Source organism: Bos indicus, chromosome 8 (assembly GCF_029378745.1).
Source record: "Bos indicus isolate NIAB-ARS_2022 breed Sahiwal x Tharparkar chromosome 8, NIAB-ARS_B.indTharparkar_mat_pri_1.0, whole genome shotgun sequence".
Taxonomy (NCBI): Eukaryota; Metazoa; Chordata; class Mammalia; order Artiodactyla; family Bovidae; genus Bos; species Bos indicus.
In genome coordinates this window covers 46402071-46421370 of record NC_091767.1, presented here as the reverse complement: position 1 = coordinate 46421370, position 19300 = coordinate 46402071, and the positions used below count along the sequence as shown (strand labels likewise).

Sequence of the window (19300 nt, the reverse complement as noted above, 5' to 3'; positions counted from 1 at the left end):
AGGGTACTACATAATGATCAAGGGGTCAATCCAAGAAGACACAGCAATTGTAAATATTTATGCACCCAACATAGGAACATCTCATATGTTAGTGTTTATACAAGGCAAACACTAACAGGCATAAAAGGGAAAATCACAGTAATACAATAATACTAGGGCATTTTAAAACTGCACTTGCACCAAGGGACAGATCATCAAAACAGAGAATCAATAAGGAAACACAAGCCTTAAAGGAAACATAAGACCAAATGGATCTAACTGTTATATTCAGGACTTTTCATCCAAATGCAAAAGAACACAACTTCTTCTTAAGTGCACATGAAACATTCTCCAGGAGAGACTACATCTTGGGCCACAAGTCAAGCCTCAGTAAATTTAAGAAAACTGAAATAGTATCAAGTATCTCCTCTGACCACAAAGCTATGAGACTACAGGAAAAAAAAAAAGAAAGCAAAAAACACAAACCCATGAAGATTAAGCAATACATTACTAGATAATAAAGAGGTTACTTAAATAAGAAGGGAAATAAAAAAATTCCTTGAAACAAATGACAATGAAAACACAACAACCCAAGACCTATGGGATTCAGCAAAAGCAGTTCTAAGAGGGAATTTTATATAGCAATACAATCCTACCTCAAGAAACAAGAAAAACATCAAATAGACAACCTAACTCCACATCTAAAGCAGCTGGAAAAATAAGAACAAAAATCCTCAGAGTCAGCAGAAGGAAATAAATTATAAAGATCAAAGCAGAAATAAATGAAAAAAGAAATGAAGGAAACAATAGCAAAGATTAATAAAACCAAGAAAGCTGGCTCTTTGAGAAGATAAGACTGACAAACCACTAGCCAGACAATCAAGAAAAAAAAAGGGAAGAAAAATCAACAAAATTAGAAATTAAAAAGGAAAGGTTACAAAATACACACGACCATAAGAGAATATTATGAGTAACTATATGCTAATAAAATGGACAACCTAGAGGAAATGGACAGATTCTTAGACAAGTTCAACCTCCCATGACTGAACCAGGAAGAAAGAGAAATTATGAACAAGACAATTACAAACACTGAAACTGTGATAAAAAATCTCCCAAAAAACAAAAGCCCAGGGTCAGATGGCATCACAGGGCAATTCTATCAAACATTTAGAGAAGAGCTAATGCCTACTTTTCTGAAACTCTTCCAAAAAACTGCAGAAGGAACACCTCTAAACTCATTCTACGAGGCCACCATCACCCTGATAGGAAAACCAGGCAAAGACAACACAAGAATAGAAAATTACAGGTCAATATCACTGATGAACATAGATGCAAAAATCCTCAACAAAATTCTAGCAAACAGAATTCAACAACATATTAAAAAACTCACACACCATTGACAGCTTACGGTGAACAATGTTGGATTCGAGATTTCTGAAGGAGAGAACTTTGCTTTGGGACCAAAGACACAGCTGCAGTTACTCAAGGCCTTCATGAGGCAGAAGTTTTATTAAAGTGGAAACGGACAGAGACAGCTTCTGACAAAGACACCAGAAGGGGCAGAGAGGGGCCACTCACTAGGTTTATCAAGATTTTATACACTTTTTCAACTGGTTATTACCCACAGAAAGGTCTTACCAGACCGACTCCCACAACCTACATCTTTCAGTTCAGTTCACTTCAGTTCAGTTCAGTCGCTCAGTCGTGTCCGACTCTTTGCAACCCCACGAATGGCAGCATGCCAGGCCTCCCTGTCCATCACAAACTCCTGGAGTTCACTCAGACTCAAGTCCATCGAGTCAGTGATGGATGCCATCCAGCCATCTCATCCTCTAGCATCCCCTTTTCCTCCTGCCCACAATCCCTCCCATATCAGAGTCTTTTCCAATGAGTCAGCTCTTCACATGAGGTGGCCAAAGTACTGGAGTTTCAGCTTTAGCATCATTCCCTCCAAAGAAATCCCAGGGCTGATCTCCTTCAGAATGGACTGGTTGGATCTCCTTGCAGTCCAAGGAACTCTCAAGTGTCTTCTCCAACACCACAGTTCAAAAGCATCAATTCTTCGGCGCTCAGCCTTCTTCACAGTCCAACTCTCACATCCATACTCGACTACAGGAAAAACCATAGCCTTGACTAGAGGAACCTTTGTTGGCAAAGTAATGTCTCCGCTTTTGAATATGCTATCTAGGTTGGTCATAACTTTCCTTCAAAGGAGTAAGCGTCTTTTAATTTCATGGCTGCAGTCACCATCTGTAGTGATTTTGGAGCCCATAAAAATAAAGTCTGACACTGTTTCCACTGTTTCCCCATCTATTTCCCATGAAGTGATGGGATGCCATGATCTTCGTTTTCTGAATGTTGAGCTTTAAGCCAACTTTTTCACTCTCCACTTTCACTTTCATCAAGAGGCTCTTTAGTTCCTCTTCACTTTCTGCCATAAGGGTGGTGTCATCCGCATATCTGAGGTTATTGATATTTTTCCTGGCAATCTTGATTCCACCTTGTGCTTCTTCCAGTCCAGCATTTCTCATGATGTACTCTGCATAGAAGGTAAATAAGCAGGGTGACAATATACAGCCTTGACATACTCCTTTTCCTATTTGGAACCAGTCTGTTGTTCCATGTCCAGTTCTAACTGTTGCTTCCTGACCTGCATACAGATTTATCAAGAGGCAGATCAGGTGGTCTGGTATTCCCATCTCTTTCAGAATTTTCCACAGTTTATTGTGATCCACACAGTCAAAGGCTTTGGCATAGTCAATAAAGCAGAAATAGATGTTTTTTTGGAACTCTCTTGCTTTTTCCATGATCCAGCGGATGTTGGCAATTTGATCTCTGGTTCCTCTGCCTTTTCTAAATCCAGCTTGAATATCTGGAAGTTCACGGTTCACGTATTGCTGAAGCCTGGCTTGGAGAATCTTGAGCATTACTTAACTAGAGTGTGAGATGAGTGCAATTGGGTGGTAGTTTGAGCATTCTTTGGCATTGCCTTTCTTAGGGATTGGAATGAAAACTGACCTTTCCCAGTCCTGTGGCCACTGCTGAGTTTTCCAAATTTGCTGGCATACTGAGTGCAGCACTTTCACAGCATCATCTTTCAGGATTTGGAATAGTTCAACTGGAATTCCATCACCTCCACTAGCTTTGTTCGTAGTGATGCTTCCTAAGGCCCACTGGACTTCACATTCCAGGATGTCTGGCTCTAGGTCAGTGATCACACCATTGTGCTTATCTGTGTCATGAAGATCTTTTTTGTACAGTTCTTCTGTGTATTCTTGCCACCTGTTCTTAATATCTTCTGCTTCTGTTAGGTTCATACCATTTCTGGCCTTTATTGTGCCCGTCTTTGCGTGAAATGTTCCCTTGGTATCTCTAATTTTCTTGAAGAGATCTCTAGTCTTTCCCAGTCTGTTGTTTTCCTCTATTTCTTTGCATTGATCACTGAGGAAGGCTTTCTTATCTCTTCCTTTGGAACTCTGAATTCAGATGCTTATATTTTTCCTTTTCTCCTTTGCTTTTCACTTCTCTTCTTTTCACAGCTATTTGTAAGGCCTCCCCAGACAGCCATTTTGCTTTTTTGCATTTCTTTTCCATGGGGATGGTCTGATCCCTGTCTCCTGTACAATGTCACAAACCTCATTCCATGGTTCATCAGGCACTCTATCTATCAGATCCAGGCCCTTAAATCTATTTCTCACTTCCACTGTATAATCATAAGGGATTTGATTAGGTCATACCTGAATGGTCTAGTGATTTTCCCTACTTTTTTCAATTTAAGTCTGAATTTGGCAATAAGGAGTTCATGATCTGAGCCACAGTCAGCTCCCGGTCTTGTTTTTGTTGACTGTATAGAGCTTCTCCATCTTTGGCTGCAAAGAATATAATCAATCTGATTTCGGTGCTGACCATCTGGTGATGTTCATGTGTAGAGTCTTCTCTTGTGTTGTTGAAAGAGGGCATTTGCTATGACCAGTGCATTTTCTTGGCAAAAGTCTATTAGTCTTTGCCCTGCTTCATTCCGTATTCCAAGGCCAAATTCGCCTGTTACTCTAAGTGTTTCTTGACTTCCTACTTTTGCATTCCAGTCCCCTATAATGAAAAGGACATCTTTCTTGGGTGTTAGTTCTAAAAGGTCTTGTAGGTCTTCATAGAACCGTTCAGCTTCTTCAGCGTTACTGGTTGGGGCATAGACTTGGATTACTGTGATACTGAATGGTTTGCCTTGGAAACGAACAGAGATCATTCTGTCGTTTTTGAGATTGCATCCAAGTACTGCATTTCAGACTCTTTTGTTGACCATGATGGCCACTCCATTTCTTCTGAGGGATTCCTGCCCGCAGTAGTAGATATAATGGTCATCTGAGTTAAATTCACCCATTCCAGTCCATTTGAGTTCGCTGATTCCTAGAATGTCGACATTCACTCGGGCCATCTCTTGTTTGACCACTTCCAATTTGCCTTGATTCATGGACCTGAGAGTCCAGGTTCCTATGCAATATTGCTCTTTACAGCATTGGACCTTGCTTCTATCACCAGTCACATCCACAGCTGGGTATTCTTTTTGCTTTGGCTCCATCCCTTCATTCTTTCTGGAGTTATTTCTCCACTGATCTCCAATAACAGGATTAGCCAGAAGGGTCTTAAGGAGAAAATGTCCTTCAGCAAGATACATTGTTGTTATATAATCATTAGTACACAGTTTAAGGAAAAACATACACTTGAGCAACATGAGTTGCTTTGCTGACCATTAGCTCTGGGCTTAAAGAAAGTTAAGTCTTAGAAGAAATAGATTGTTGCCAAACAACTCAGAGCTTAAGAAAAAAATGTCTTAGATGACTAAGACAAAGGAATGTAGGGGAAAAAAGTCTGTCCCTTTCTCCTCCTCCAGGGTCCAGGACCCCTTTCTCATTGAGGGCCCCAGACTCCTTATCAACCTACCTAAGAATTAACTCCCTCACCATGACCAAGTCAGGTTTATTCCAGGGATGCAAGGATTCTTTAATATATGCAAATCAATCAAAGTGAAACACCATATTAACAAATTGAAAGATAAAAAACATACGATCATCTTAATACAAAAAAACAAAAGCCTTTGACAAAACTCAGCACCCCTTTATGATAGAAACACTTCAAAAAATGGGCATAGAAGGAACCTACCACAACATAGTAAAGGCCGTATATGATAAGCTCACAGCAAACATCATTCTCAATGGTGAAAAACTGAAACCATTCCCTCTAATATGAGGAACAAGACAAGGGTGTCTACTCTCACCACAATTATTCAACACAGTTCTGGAAGTCATAGCTATGGCAAGTAGAGAAGAAAAAGAAATAAAAGGAATCCAGATAGGAAAAGAAGAAGTAAAGCCCTCACTGTCTGCAGATGACATGATACTATACGCAGAAAACCCCAAAGAAACTATCAGAAAATTACTATAGCTAATGAGTGAATTTAGCATAGAAGCAAGATATAAAGTCAATACACAGAAATCACTTGCAGTCCTATGTACTAACAATGAAAAATCAGAAAGAGAAGTTAAGGAAACGATCTCACTCACCACCGCAACAAAAAGAATAAAATATCTAGGAATAAACCTACCTAAGGAACAAACCTACCTAAGGAGACAAAAGAACTGTATGTGGAAAATTATAAGACACTGATGAAAGAAATCAAAGATGACATAAACAGATGGAGAGATATTCCATGTTCCTGGGTAGGAAGAATCAATATTGAGAAAATGAGTATACTACCAAATGCAATCTACAGATTCAATGTGATCCCTATTGAATAACCAATGGCATTTTTCACAGAACTAGAACAAAAAATTTCACAATTCATATGGAAACACAAAGACCCCTGAATAGCCAAAGCAGTCTTGAGAAAGAAGAATGGAGCTGGAGGAATTAACCTTCCTGATTTCAGACTACAAAATACTACAAAAGCTACAGTCATCAAAACAGTATGGTACTGGCACAAAAAACAGACCAATGGAACAAGACAGAGAGCCCAGAGATAAACCCATGCACCTATGGATGTCTTATTTTTGACAAAGGAGGCAAGAATACACAATAGAGCAAAGATAGCCTCTTCAATACGTGGTGCTGGGAAAGCTGAACAGCTACATGTAAAAAAGGAAATTAAACACTTCCTAAAGCCATACACAAAATAAGCTCAAAAGGGTTAAAGACCTAAATGTAAGACATGAGACTATAAACCTCTTGGAGAAAAACACAGGCAAAACACTGGATGACATAAATCAAAGCAATATCCTCTATGACCCACCTCCTAGAGTAAAGGAAATAAAACCAAAAATGAACCAGTGGGACCTAATTAAACTTAAAAGCTTTTACACACCAAAGGAAACTACAAACAAGCTGAAAAGTCAACCCTCAGAATAGGAGAAAATAATCTAACAAATAATTAATTTCCAAAATTTGCAAGCAGCTCAAGATCAGAAAAATAAACAACCCGATCAAAAAGTAAGGAAAAAGACCTAAACAGACATTTCTCCAAAGAAGACATACAGATGGCTTACAAAAACATGAAAATATGCTCAACACCACTCATTATTAGAGAAATGCTAATCAAAACTACAATGAGATACCAACTCACACCAGTCAGAATGGCCATCATCAAACAGTCTACAAACATTAAATGCTGCAGAGGGTGTGAAGAAAAGGGACCCCTCCTGCATTGCTGGTTGGAATGTAAACTGTCACAGCCACAATGGAAGATGGTACAAAGATTCCTAAAAAAGCTAGAAATAAAAACCACCATATGACCCAGTAATCCCACTCTTAGGCATATACCCTGAGGAAACCAAAATTGAAAGACACATGTACATTGTTCTTTGTACACTGTACCCCCATGTTCACTGTAGCACTATTTACAACAGCTAGAACATGGAAGCAACCTAGATGTCAATCGAAAGATCAATGGATAAAGTAGCTGTGGTACATATTTGATGGATTATTACTCAGCCAGAAGAATGAACACATTTGAGTCAGTTCTAAAGAGGTGGACAAACCTAGAGCCTATCATACAGAGTGAAGTAAGTCAGAAATATGGAAATCTAGAAAGATAGTACTGATGATAGGGCAGCAAAGGAGAAACAGACGTACAAAACAGACTATGGACATGGAGGGAGAGGAGGAGGGAGAAGGTGAGATGTATGGAGAGAATAACATGGAAACTTACAATACCATATGTAAAATAAACAGCCAATGGGAATTTGCTGTATGACTCAGGGAACTCAAACAGGGGCTCTGTAACAATCTCGAGGGGTGGGATGGGGAGGGAGACGGGAAGAAGGTTTAAGAGGGAGGGGACATATGTATACCTATGATTGATTCTTGTTGATGTTTGACAGAAAACAACAAAATTCTGTAAAGCAATTATCCTTCGATTAAAAAAATAAATTTTTAAAAAAACTTTTCAGTTTGCTGTGGTCTACACAGTCAAAGGCTTTAGCATAGTCAATGAATCAATGTCAATTACAACAACAAAAAATTGTTAATAATAATTTTGGAAAACAGTTTGGCAAATTCTTCAAAAGTTACATGTATACCTATGATAGCTTACTTATAGGAAATTATCCAAAAGAAACGAAAGCACATCTTGTATTACATAAGAACTTCACAACAGTTTTAGTACTAGCATCAAACCAGAAACAAACTAAACATCTGTGAACAGATAAATGAATAAACAAATTGTGATCTCAAGAAAAGTGGAAAATAAAACCTGAACAAAAATAATAATATATCAAAATCTGTGATATTGATATCAGGTACAGCAGTGATGAGAAGAAAACATAGCATTAAATGCATATACACAAGAAACGGAGAAAATTCTCAAATCAATAATCTGAGCATCAACCTCAGGAACCTAGAAAAAGAGCAAAACAAACCAACATCAAGCAGAAGAAAGGACGCGATAAAAATATGAACAAACTTCAATGAAATCAGAAAAATAACAGAGAAAAATCAGTGAAACAAAGGGCTAGTTCATTGCAAAAAACAATAAAATTAACATACCTCTACCAAGACTGACCCCATCCTCACATTCCACCAAAAGAAAAAAAAAAGTAAGACACAAATTACCAATATCAGGAATCAAACAGGGATATCAATTATCACTACGGAATCCACCAAAATCAAAAGAATAGTAAGAAAATTTATGAATAGGTAAATTAAACAACTTAGATAAAATGGACCAATTTCGGCGGGGGGCGGGAGAGGGAATCACTAGCACAAGTAAACCAATTGAAAGATTATCTGAACTGCCCTATAACTTTACTAAATTCATAATTTTAAAACTCTAAAAGCAAATCACCAGACCCAGATAAGTGTTATTTGAGAATTATTAAGAATATTTAAAGAAGAATTAACTCAAATTCTACAGTATCTTCCAAAACTGGGGAAGAGGAGAGAACACTTATGAATTCATTTTAAAAAACTAGTTATTATCCTGATATCAAAAGCAGACAAGCATGAAGAGAAAACCAGAGTATGTGCCTCATGAATATAGATACAAAAATTCTTTAAATGTTAGCTAACAGAATTTAACAGTGTGTAAAAGGAATTACAAATTTATACACCATAACCAAGCAGGGTTTACTTCAGAAATGTAAGGTTGATTTGATATTCAACAATCAATGAAATTCATTTTTAACGATGAATTTCAATTCATCAAGCTAAAATTGAACATGTGCATGACCACATCAATAGATATGCAGAAAAAGCATCTGACAAAATCCAACACTCACTTATGATATTCTCAGAAACATAGAAATAGAGAATTTCCTGATCTATAAAAAATCTACAGCTAGTGTTATACTCCACAGTGAAAAAATGAATGCTTTCCTCCTAAGACCAGGAATAAGGCAAGGATGTCCGAGAACTTATATGCTGAAAACTATGTAATGCTGATGGGAAAAAAATCAAAGATCTAAATAAATGGCGACACTCTGTGTTCATAGATTAGAAGATTCAACATGGTATTTTCTATCCTCCCCCAAACTGATATGTTTAATGCAAGTCCTATTAAAATCCTAGCAATGTTTTTCTGTAGACACAGAAAAGATTTGGATGTCAACAAGATGACAAAGGAACTCTGAAAATCCTTTCCTCCAGAAACTTAATGAAAATGTTAGCAAAAAGTCAAAAAATTAACTCTTTCAGAACTCTGGAATTACTCTGCATGTAAGTTAAATAAGCAGGGTGACAATATAAAGCCTTGACACACTCTCCCAATTTGGAACCAGTCCATTGTCCATATCCGGTTCGAACTGTTGCTTCTTGACCTGCACACGGATTTCTCAGGAGGTAGGTAAGGTGGTCTGGTTTCCCATCTCTTCAAGAATTTTCCAGTTTGTTGTGATCTACACAGTCAAAGGCTTTAGCATAGTCAGTGAAGCAGAAGTAGATGTTTTTCTGGAATTCTCCTGCTTTTTCGATAATCCAATGGATGTTGGCAATTTGATCTCTGGTTCCTGTGCCTTTTCTAAATCCAGTGTGAACATCTGGAAGTTCTCGGTTCCTGTAATGTTGAAGGCTAGCTTGGAGAATTTACAGTGTTACTTTGCTGGCATGTGAAATGAGTGCAATTGTGTGGTAGTTTGAACATTCTTTGGCATCACCTTTCTTTGGGATTGGAATGAAAACTGACCTTTTCCAGTCCTGTGGCCACTGCTGAGTTTTCCAAATTTGCTGGCATATTAAACGCAGCACTTTCACAGCATCATCTTTTAGGATTTGATATAGTTCAGCGGGAATTCCATCCCCTCCACTAGCTTTGTTCGTAGTAATGATTGTTCCATTTGCAGTTCCAACTGTTGCTTCTTGACCTACACACAGGTTTCTCAGGAGGCAGGTAAGGTGGTCCATTACTCCCATCTCTTTAAGAATTTCCAGTTTATTATGATCCATACAGTGAAAAGATAACTTGCCAGGGACTCTATACAGCTTCAGGATAGAGACTGATTGCCCAAAGAAACAACCACATGATTAAAAGTTGGATTACAATTTTCAGTCCAACTCCATGCCCTCCAGGAGGTGAAAGAGGCTGGAGATTGACTTCAATCACCAATAGCCAATAATTTAATCAATCATACCCAGTTAATGAAACTTCAATAAAATCTCTTGAACAACATGGCTATTGAGCTTCTGGGTTAGTGAGCATGTCCATATGCTGGGAAGGTGATGCACCCAGAAGGGGAATAGAAACTTTGCACCACTCTACCTTGTCCTATGCACCTCTTTCATTTGGCTGTTCCTGAGTTGTATCCTATAAACCCATAATTGTTAAGTATAACAATTCCTCAATTAATAACTCAATTTCCTGAGTTCTGTGAGTCGTTCTAGCACATACTGAACCTGAAGGCAGGGGTAGTTGTGAGAACCTCTGAATTTGTACCCAAGTCAGAGAGAAGAGTAGGAAAACTGAGGTCTGGGGACTTGAGACTGGCATGAAGCCAGGGCTGTCTTGTGGGACTAAGCCATGAATTTGTAGAATCTACTTAAATTCTAAATAGTATCAGAACTGAATTGAATTGTATAGAACAGAGTTGGTGTCAAAGAATCAACAACTGCCACAAAAATGAAACTTCATAAAGAAATAATTACAAAACTATTTTGACAGGCTTATAATGCTTAAAAATGTAACTGGTATGACAATAACAGCACAAAGGAAGGAGAAGGGAATAGAGCTACATAGGAGCAAAGTTTTCTATACTACTCAAGTACATATTTATATGAACTAGACTATTATAAATTAAGATGTTATTTCTATTTCTAAAGGCAGCCACTAAGAAAATAGTTGAAAAAAATACAGAAAAAAAAAAGAGATGGGGATTAAAATGATACATTAAAAAACAACACAAAAGAAGGCAATATTGGAGAAAGAGAGGAGCAACAAAGTCCTAAGACATATGAAAACAAATCACAAAATAACTTAACAGTAATTACATCAAATGCAAATGGTTTAAACACTCCAATTAAAAGGCAGATATAGGCAGAATGGATTAAAAAACTGTCATGACCAACTAAATATGGTTTTTAAGAAACACACTTTAGATGTGAGGATAGAAACAGGTATAAAGTAAAAAGATGGAACTCTTCTACACAGTCAAATAGAATTCTTTATTTTTCCTCTCCTGGTGGTGGTTTAGTCACTAAGTCAAGTCTGACTCTTTGCAACCCCATGGACTATGTAGCCTGCCAGGCAAGAATACTGGAGTGGGTTGCCATTTCCTTCTCCATTTCCCTCTCCTAGCAAATTTCATTTCAGTAAAAGGCACCACTATCAACTGTAAGGTCAAAAGGTTAGATCTGATCCTTGATTCTTTCACAATGTATTCTTGTATCTACTTCCTGAGCAAATACTGTTGGTTCAATTTTCTAAATTATCAACTGCTACCACCTTAGATGAAGCCACTATTCTCTCTTGCCTAGATTACTGCAATGGCCTCCTAAATGGTTTTAAACTCCCACGTGTGGAGCAAAAATGGACTATAGCCCGTCTTCCATAAGGCAGTCCAAAGTATTTTAACATGTATACTGTTTCTCCATGGCTTAAAAACTTTCAAACCAAAGCTTTCTTATAGTTTCTCACTGTAAGAAAGATTGTATAGTTCATTTACAATCAAGTTCAATTTGCTTTTTCTTCAAGGGTTTACCTAATATGGTCTGTCTACCTCTCATATCTGCTACTTCTCAGGAACAATACATTTGTCTCCTGGCATTCTTGGGGGATTTGTTCTAGCACCTCACCATCCCTCCCCACCTGTTACAGCTACCAATATCCATAGATGCTTAAGTCCCTTATATAAAATGACATAGTATTTGCATATAACCTACACACATCATTATTATGGGGTGTAAAAGTACATCATTATTGTAATTTACATGTTGTACACAAGACACACCTTGGTTTTACTTTATGCTTTTACTAAATGATCTATTCCCTATCCCAAAGCAAACATGGATAAAATTAAATGTTAAAAAATACATATATCATCTGTAGTACAAACTAAATGCTATGAATAGTTTCTGGTATACAACAAATTCAAGTTTTGCTTTTTGGAATTTTCTGGAATATTTTCTTCCAAATATTTTTGCTCCATCTTTGGTTGAATCCACAAATACAGAATCCACAGAAGTGGCAGGTCAAGTATATTAGACCCAGGAAGACACTGAGACAGACTGCCAAAGTCCTATGGAAAAACAATTTGTAATTTAGAATTCAACATCCAGCCATTTTAATATTCCATAGTGACTGCAAAAAAGATATTTCCTAACATACAAGGACTCAGAAAGTTTATCAGCCAAAGAAGCTCTCTAAAACACCTCCAGAAGAGAGACAGTATGAAAAAAACAACCTAAATTTCTATCTCTTCAAACGAAGGAATCACAAAAAATGTGATGTAAGCAGTAACATGATCAAATAAGCCAATAAAATATATTAAAACATTAATATATAGTAAATATTAGTGAGTATTAATAAATATTAACATATCAAATATATTAATATATTAAAATATCTAAAATACAGACAATAGGAAATAATACCTTAAATAACAGACAAATAAAATTTCTAATGACACTGGTATGGAGTGGAGGAAGAAGAAATAAAAGTTTGCTAAGATTCTGATCTTTCTCAAATAGAATAAAAATACTAATTAACTTTTTCTACTAAGAAAAATATGTTATTTAAACTTTTTAAGGGTAAGTAGAAAGCAGTGGTAAATGTGAACTGGTTAAACTCCTTTACTGTATGAGAAAGTGTCTCATACCAAATTTAAAAAATTACAAAGCAAAACCCAGTATATGTTAGTTATAGCAGATAAAATGAACAAACAATAAAGCCTTAATATCTAGAAAGCAAAAATACAATTACAAGAAAAACAGAAAAGTCTACATTCAAAGAAAAAGGAATTGGCACTTTAAAGTGGATAAATCAGGCTAGTAAAAAAAAAAAAAAAAAAAAAAGAGTAGAACGTTTGCATAATATAATTACAGTAGAAGTCCAAAAGAGGTTTCCAAAAATTTTTATATAAAGTCATAAAGGTCACATCTATTAACTATAAAGCAATATAACTGGGACTAAACTTTTTTTATAAAGATTAAAAATTCCATATCCAAGTAAACTGAAATAGTAAGAACTCCTATATAAACTTAAATGAAAACATGTGAATGAGAATTATAAAATCTTGAACCAAAACAATACAAGCACATACCACACATGTTAAGATGTAACCAAATGATAATCAGAAAAAATTTATATGCTATAATGTATTAAAAAATTAAGAAAACCTAAAAATTCAAGAACTTACAGAAGTGATAAACTGGTAATTATGACACAGGAAAAAAAAAAAGAAAACACTGGTTCTAGGAGAACTACTTAAATGTTGGCTTAACACTGAAATAAACCAGTTAAGGATGGAACAAAATAAGATTTTAGGTCAATCTTAGACAGTACAAAAATGGTAAAGACAAGATTTTCTATTTGAATCCACCAATGTATTAAAATACTAAGTGAGATTTATGTCAGAATGCAAGCTGTTCAGTTGCTCAGTCGGGTCCAACTATCTGCGACACCATAGACTGCAGCACACCAGGATTCCCTGTCCTTCACCATCTCCCTGAGCTTGCTCAAACTCATGTCCATTAGTCAGTAATAACATCCAACCATCTCGTCCTCTGCTGAACCCTTCTGCTTTTGCCTTCAATCTTTCCCAGCTCTTTTCCAATGAGTTGGCTCTTCCCATCAGGTAGCCAAGGTACTGGAGTTTCAGCATCAGTTCTTCCGATGAACATTCAGGACTGATTTCCTTTGGGACTGACTGGTTTGATCTCCTTGATGTCCCAGGTATGCTCAAGAGTCTTCTCCAACACCACAGTTAGAAAGCATCAATTCTTCGACAATTAGCCTTGTTTATGGTCCAAATCTCACATCCATACATGACTACTGGAAAAACCATAGCTTTGACTAGATGGACCTTTATTGGCAAAGTAATGTCTCTGCTTTTTAATATGTTGTCTAGGTTGGTCATAGCTTTTCTTCCAAGGAGCAAGTGCCTTTTAATCTCAAGGCTGCAGTCAATATCTGCAGTGATTTTGGAGCCCCAAATAATAAAGTCTCACTGTTTCCATTGTTTCCCCATCTATTTGCCACGAAGTGATGGGACTGGATGCCATGATCTTAGCTTTTTGAATGCTGAGTTTTAAGCCTGCTTTTTCACTCTCCTCTTTCACTTTCATCAAGAGGCTTTTTATTTCTTCGCTTTCTGCCATAAGGGTGGTGTAACCTGCATTATCTGAGGTTACTGATATTTCTCCCAGCAATCTTGACTCCTGTGCTTCATCCAGTCAGGCGTTTTTCATGATGTACTCTGCATATAAGTTAAATAAGCAGGGTGACAATATACAGCCTTGACCTACTTCTTTCCCAATTTGGAACCAGTCCATTGTTCCTTGTCCAGTTCTAAGTGTTGCTTCTTGACCTGCATACAGATTTCTCAGGAGGCAGTAAGGTGACCTGGTATTCCCATCTCTTTTAGAATTTTCCAGTTTGTTGTGATCCACACAGTCAAAGGCCTTAGGCACAGTCAATGAAGCAGAAGTAGATCTTTTTCAGGAATTCTCTTGCTTTGCTATGATCCAAAGAATATTGACAATTTGATCTCTGGTTCCTCTGCCTTTTTAAAATCCAGCTAAATGTTAGACAACCTATCAACCTAGCAGTTCCTGTTTGGGGTTTTAAAGATGAATCTTTACGCCTTTTCCCTTCTAAACTCTAAATCAATAATACAAATGGAGCTAAAAGGGCTTGGTCCCAGAAGGACAAAAGGAATAAAGGAACAACTGAAGAATTCAATAAATATTCAGAAAAGTAAAAGTAGTAGAACAATTAATTTAGCACCCTATTATAGGGACCACAGTATAAGGAGTGAATGAAAGAGAAAAAAACAAGAATTGACTCTTGCTAAAAAAAAAGAAAAAAAAAATCCTAGAAGAGTCTTACAACTAGGAAATGTCAAGTATAAAGACCTCATATATTAAGTAATATTTTTGTGTAAATTTTTATTTTATACTGTGGAAAATAAAGTGCAGCACTCAGAGCCACTTCTGAGTTCTCTAAGTCATTTAATTTTGTTGAGCCACTATTTTTCCACCAGGTATTTGGATACAATAGTGATTGCCCTGTGCATGCTTTAGAGAGATTTAGAGAAAGGAAATGATTGCTGAGCCTTCCAAAATGTAAAAAAAAAAAAAATGGAGACATCACATAGAAGAGAATGATTCCTACCTACCCCACCTGGCTTCCCAGGTGGCACAGTGGTAAAGAATCTGCTTCCCAGTACAGGAGACAGAGGAGATGTGGGTTCAATCCCTGGGTCAGGAAGATCCCCTGGAGAAGGAAATGGCAACCCATCCAGTCTTCTTGCCTGGAAAATTCCATGGACAGAGGAGCCCGGCAGACTATAGTCCATGGCGTTGCAAAGAGTCGGACACAACTAAGCAACTGCACGTGCATACCACCCTACCTTTCTACTACAATGCATCCACACCCCCCTATGCACACACCTTGAGCACTACTGCTATCAAGCAAGCTTCTGTCAAGAAAACGTAAGGTTTATCCTCTGGAGAAGTTAAATGAGAGAGGATTGGAATTTGAAGATAAAGATATAGGAAAAGGCTTAGGGTGAAAACGGACAGATTTAACATAAAGCTTTAAACACCAGAAATGCTTCAAGATGTGCATCTCTCTCTAAGAAAGGTAATTCAAGCTTTAGTTTCTGAATGGTCCTGGAGAACAGAACCCAAAAAATATCTGGGGATCTCTCTGAACCACCAGAGCTACAGCATCTAAAAAGCCTACTTTCTTGCACAATTATCCTAAAATAATTTTGCTATCAAGCTCCATCCATGCACAATGAATTTATAATCAGCTCTAAAATATCCAACTCTTTAATATAAAGAAACAACAGAATCAATCCTTTGCAATTTAATTGCTGCTATGAAGACAACTAAATCCCATTTTACTATCACCCTATTAAATGCATATCTATGAGTACTCTTGAGCCATTCCCCCCAATTATCCTCTGTGCAACTGCTATACTTCCACATTTTAGTTCTCCTCACAGATTAAGACAAGAAAGAGAGAACAAGGAGGATCTCAGGAAATTCAAAAACAAGAAACTCTCTCATAACCCACACCTGAACACAAAAGTTAGGGTAAATTAACATAAAAATTTCAAATTCAATGCAAGATCTTACTTGTTTATCTTTTCTTTCTATAACATCTTGCTTATGTTTGCATTTTTGAGATGTCTCCTTAATAGCTAATGCCTGCAAGATTGAATCAGAAGAAGGGAAGTTAGTTAAAAAAAAAAAAAGGAAGGCAATTATGTGACCCTGTTCATCCAAACATAAAATTGCTCTGTAAGTTTACCCACAATGCTCCTCTATGATTTCTTTCAAAGTAAATTCACTATCACCCAAAACATAAACAATTACTTGAAAATTTATGAAAGGTTATTCCTACAGATATTAAAAGTAGTTGCAGCTGTATGAATACATATGTTTCTACATTTCTTCACATTTCCTCATGTTATTTTATCCTAAAAGCAATCATACATAATAGCAGGGTCCATTGTCTAAAACAGTCTCAAAACAATTACGTGACTCCAAAATCTTCCCTAAAGGTTAAAAGCTATGATTGCAAAATTTTTTAGTTATGTTTACAAGGTATAGAGAATATTCCATATGCCATTATATTATTTATTTTAAAAAACATGAGGTTTTTTACATTACATTCCTACAAAAGGGGATGTAATTATATAACACGTCTAAGAAATTCATAAAAGGAGATCAATGTTTCTGGGAATATTGCTCTGAATCCTCCTGTAATTAGAACAATTACATTTCATTTTTTCTCTTTTTATATCTTGGAATTTCTATAGAGTAGCAAGTTTCTATAAAGCAGCAAGTGATGATTAGGATCTTGAAAGATCTGTGGTAGTACAATTCCTAATAAAAGAACTTAAAAGAACTAGAGTTACAAGTAAATCCACAAAACAAATGTAAAAACCTACAAAATATTTTTTGTATTTGCTAAAATAAATGACAAGAAATAAAAAATTGAGCCAGAAATATAACCTTCTCTCTGATTCGAGCCTCCAAACTGTGACGCTGCCTTTCCATTTCTTCAATGCGTTCTGTTATAGGAATCTGACTTTCTTTAAGTTTTCTGACCTCTTCCTTTGCTTGGTCCCGAGCTAGTTTTACTTCTTCATATTCCTGACGAACATTTTCATATTCCTTACAATGAGTTCAAGAAAGAAAAGTTAATATACTCTTCGCTTAAAGTAACACATATACTAAAATCAAGCTATAGGCAGAAACCAAATCTATGAAAAAGACAATTCTGAATCCCTTTAGGAGGTCTATTAATAAAAAAAATTTGCCCTCTGAAACAACTTCAGAAATAGTAAATATCAAATAATGGTGAACTCAGTGATACTACACACTTTTATCATTAGGCCAGATTCTATCTTCCATCCCTTCCTGTTTCTGAGACAGAAGACTCAGAAGGGAGTCTCCCTTCTAAAGGGAGGATCTCCTCTAATCTCTCAATAATGAAGGGATTAAAAAACATGTAAAGAACCAAAAGAAACTCACTCATGAAAAAATTTTTAAAAACAAAAAAAGAAAATGGTTCAACAGAAAAACAAAATGAATCATCCAGGTGGAAATGATGCTTGTCACATCAAAGGAATAAATAAATATTTGCTAAAAAAAAAAAATAAGTAAAGTGCTAAGAAAGCATATAGTAAGAATGAGTGGGATGAACAAAGCTTAAAAAAAAAGAATATAAATAAACATTACAAAAAACTGAGAAAACAAGAGCAGTAGGAGGCAAAGGAAAAAAGGAAAGATATACCCATCTGAATGTGGAGTTCCAAAGAATAGCAACAAGAGGTAAGCAAACTTTCTTAAGTGAACAATGCAAAGAAATAGAGGAAAACAACAAAATGGGAAAAACCAGAGATTTCGTCAAGAATATTAGAAATACCAAGTGAACATTTCATGCAAAGATGGCACAATAAAAGGGCAGAAAAAATATGGACCTAACAGAAGTAGAAATATAAAGAAGAGGTAAGTGAAGTGAAGTGAAGCTGCTCAGTCGTGTCCGACTCTTTGTGACCCCATGGACTGTAGCCTACCATGCTCCTCCCTCCATAGGATTCTCCAGGCAAGAGTACTGGAGTGGGTTGCCATTTCCTTCTTCAGGGGATCTTCCCGACCCAGGGAACAAACTTGGCTCTCCCGCATTCCAGACAGACGGTTTAACCTCTGAGCCACCAGGGAATCTCTAAGAAGAGGTAGCAAGAATACAAAAAACTATACAAAAAAGGTCTTAATGACCCAGACAACCAAGACAGTGTGATCACTCACCTAGGGTCAGAAATCTTGGAACATGAAGTCAAATGGGCCTTAGGAAGCATTACTAGGAACAAAGTTAGTGGAGGTGATGCAATTTCACTGAGCTATTTAAATCCTAAAAGATGATGCTGTTAAAGAGCTGCATTCAATATGTCAGCAAATTCGGAAAACTCAGCAGTGGCCACAGGACTGGAAAAGGTCAGTTTTCATTCCAATCCCTAAGAAGGACAAGCCAAAGAATGTTCAAACTACCACACAATTGCACTCATTTCACATGCTAGCAAGGTAATGATCAAAATCCTTCAAGCTAGGCTTCAACAATATGTGAACTGAGAACTTTCAGATGTACAAGCTGGAGTTAGAAAAGGCAAAAGAACCAACATCAAATCGTCAACATGTGCTGGATCACAGAAAAAGCAAGGAATTTCAGAAAGACATCTATTTCTGCTTCATTGACCATGCTAAAGTCTTTGACTGTATGGATCACAACAAACTGGAAAATTCTAAGAGAGAAGGGAATACCAGACCACCTTACTTGTATCCTGAGAAATCTGTATGCAGGTCAAAAAGCAACAGTTAGAAACAGACATGGACAATGGACTAGTTCCAAATTGGGAGTACATCAAAGCTGTATATTGTCACCCTGCTTATTTAACTTATATGCAGAGTACATCATGTGAAATGTCAGGCTGGATGAAGCACAAGCTGGAATCAAGACTGCCAGGAGAAATATCAATAACCTCAGATATGTAGGTGATACCACCCTTACGGCAGAGAGAGAAGAGGAACTAAAAAGTCCCTTGATGAAGGTGAAAGAGGAAAGTGATAAAGCTGTCTTTAAACTCACTGTTCAGAAAACTAAGATCATGGCATC

At 36.8% G+C, this 19300-nt stretch overlaps 1 protein-coding gene across 5 annotated transcripts in view; it reads right to left on the bottom strand.

Annotated features, from left to right (window-relative positions):
- Positions 1–19300, bottom strand: part of SMC5 (structural maintenance of chromosomes 5) — a 117859-nt gene that overhangs the window by 46287 nt on the left and 52272 nt on the right. For all 5 annotated transcript variants that reach the window (XM_070794641.1, XM_070794643.1, XM_070794642.1 and 2 more), the window contains 2 exons: positions 17140–17301; positions 16258–16329 (listed from right to left, as the gene is read on the bottom strand). In XM_070794641.1, the coding sequence (XP_070650742.1) occupies positions 16258–16329; positions 17140–17301 (234 nt within the window). The remainder of the gene's footprint in view (positions 1–16257; positions 16330–17139; positions 17302–19300) is intronic.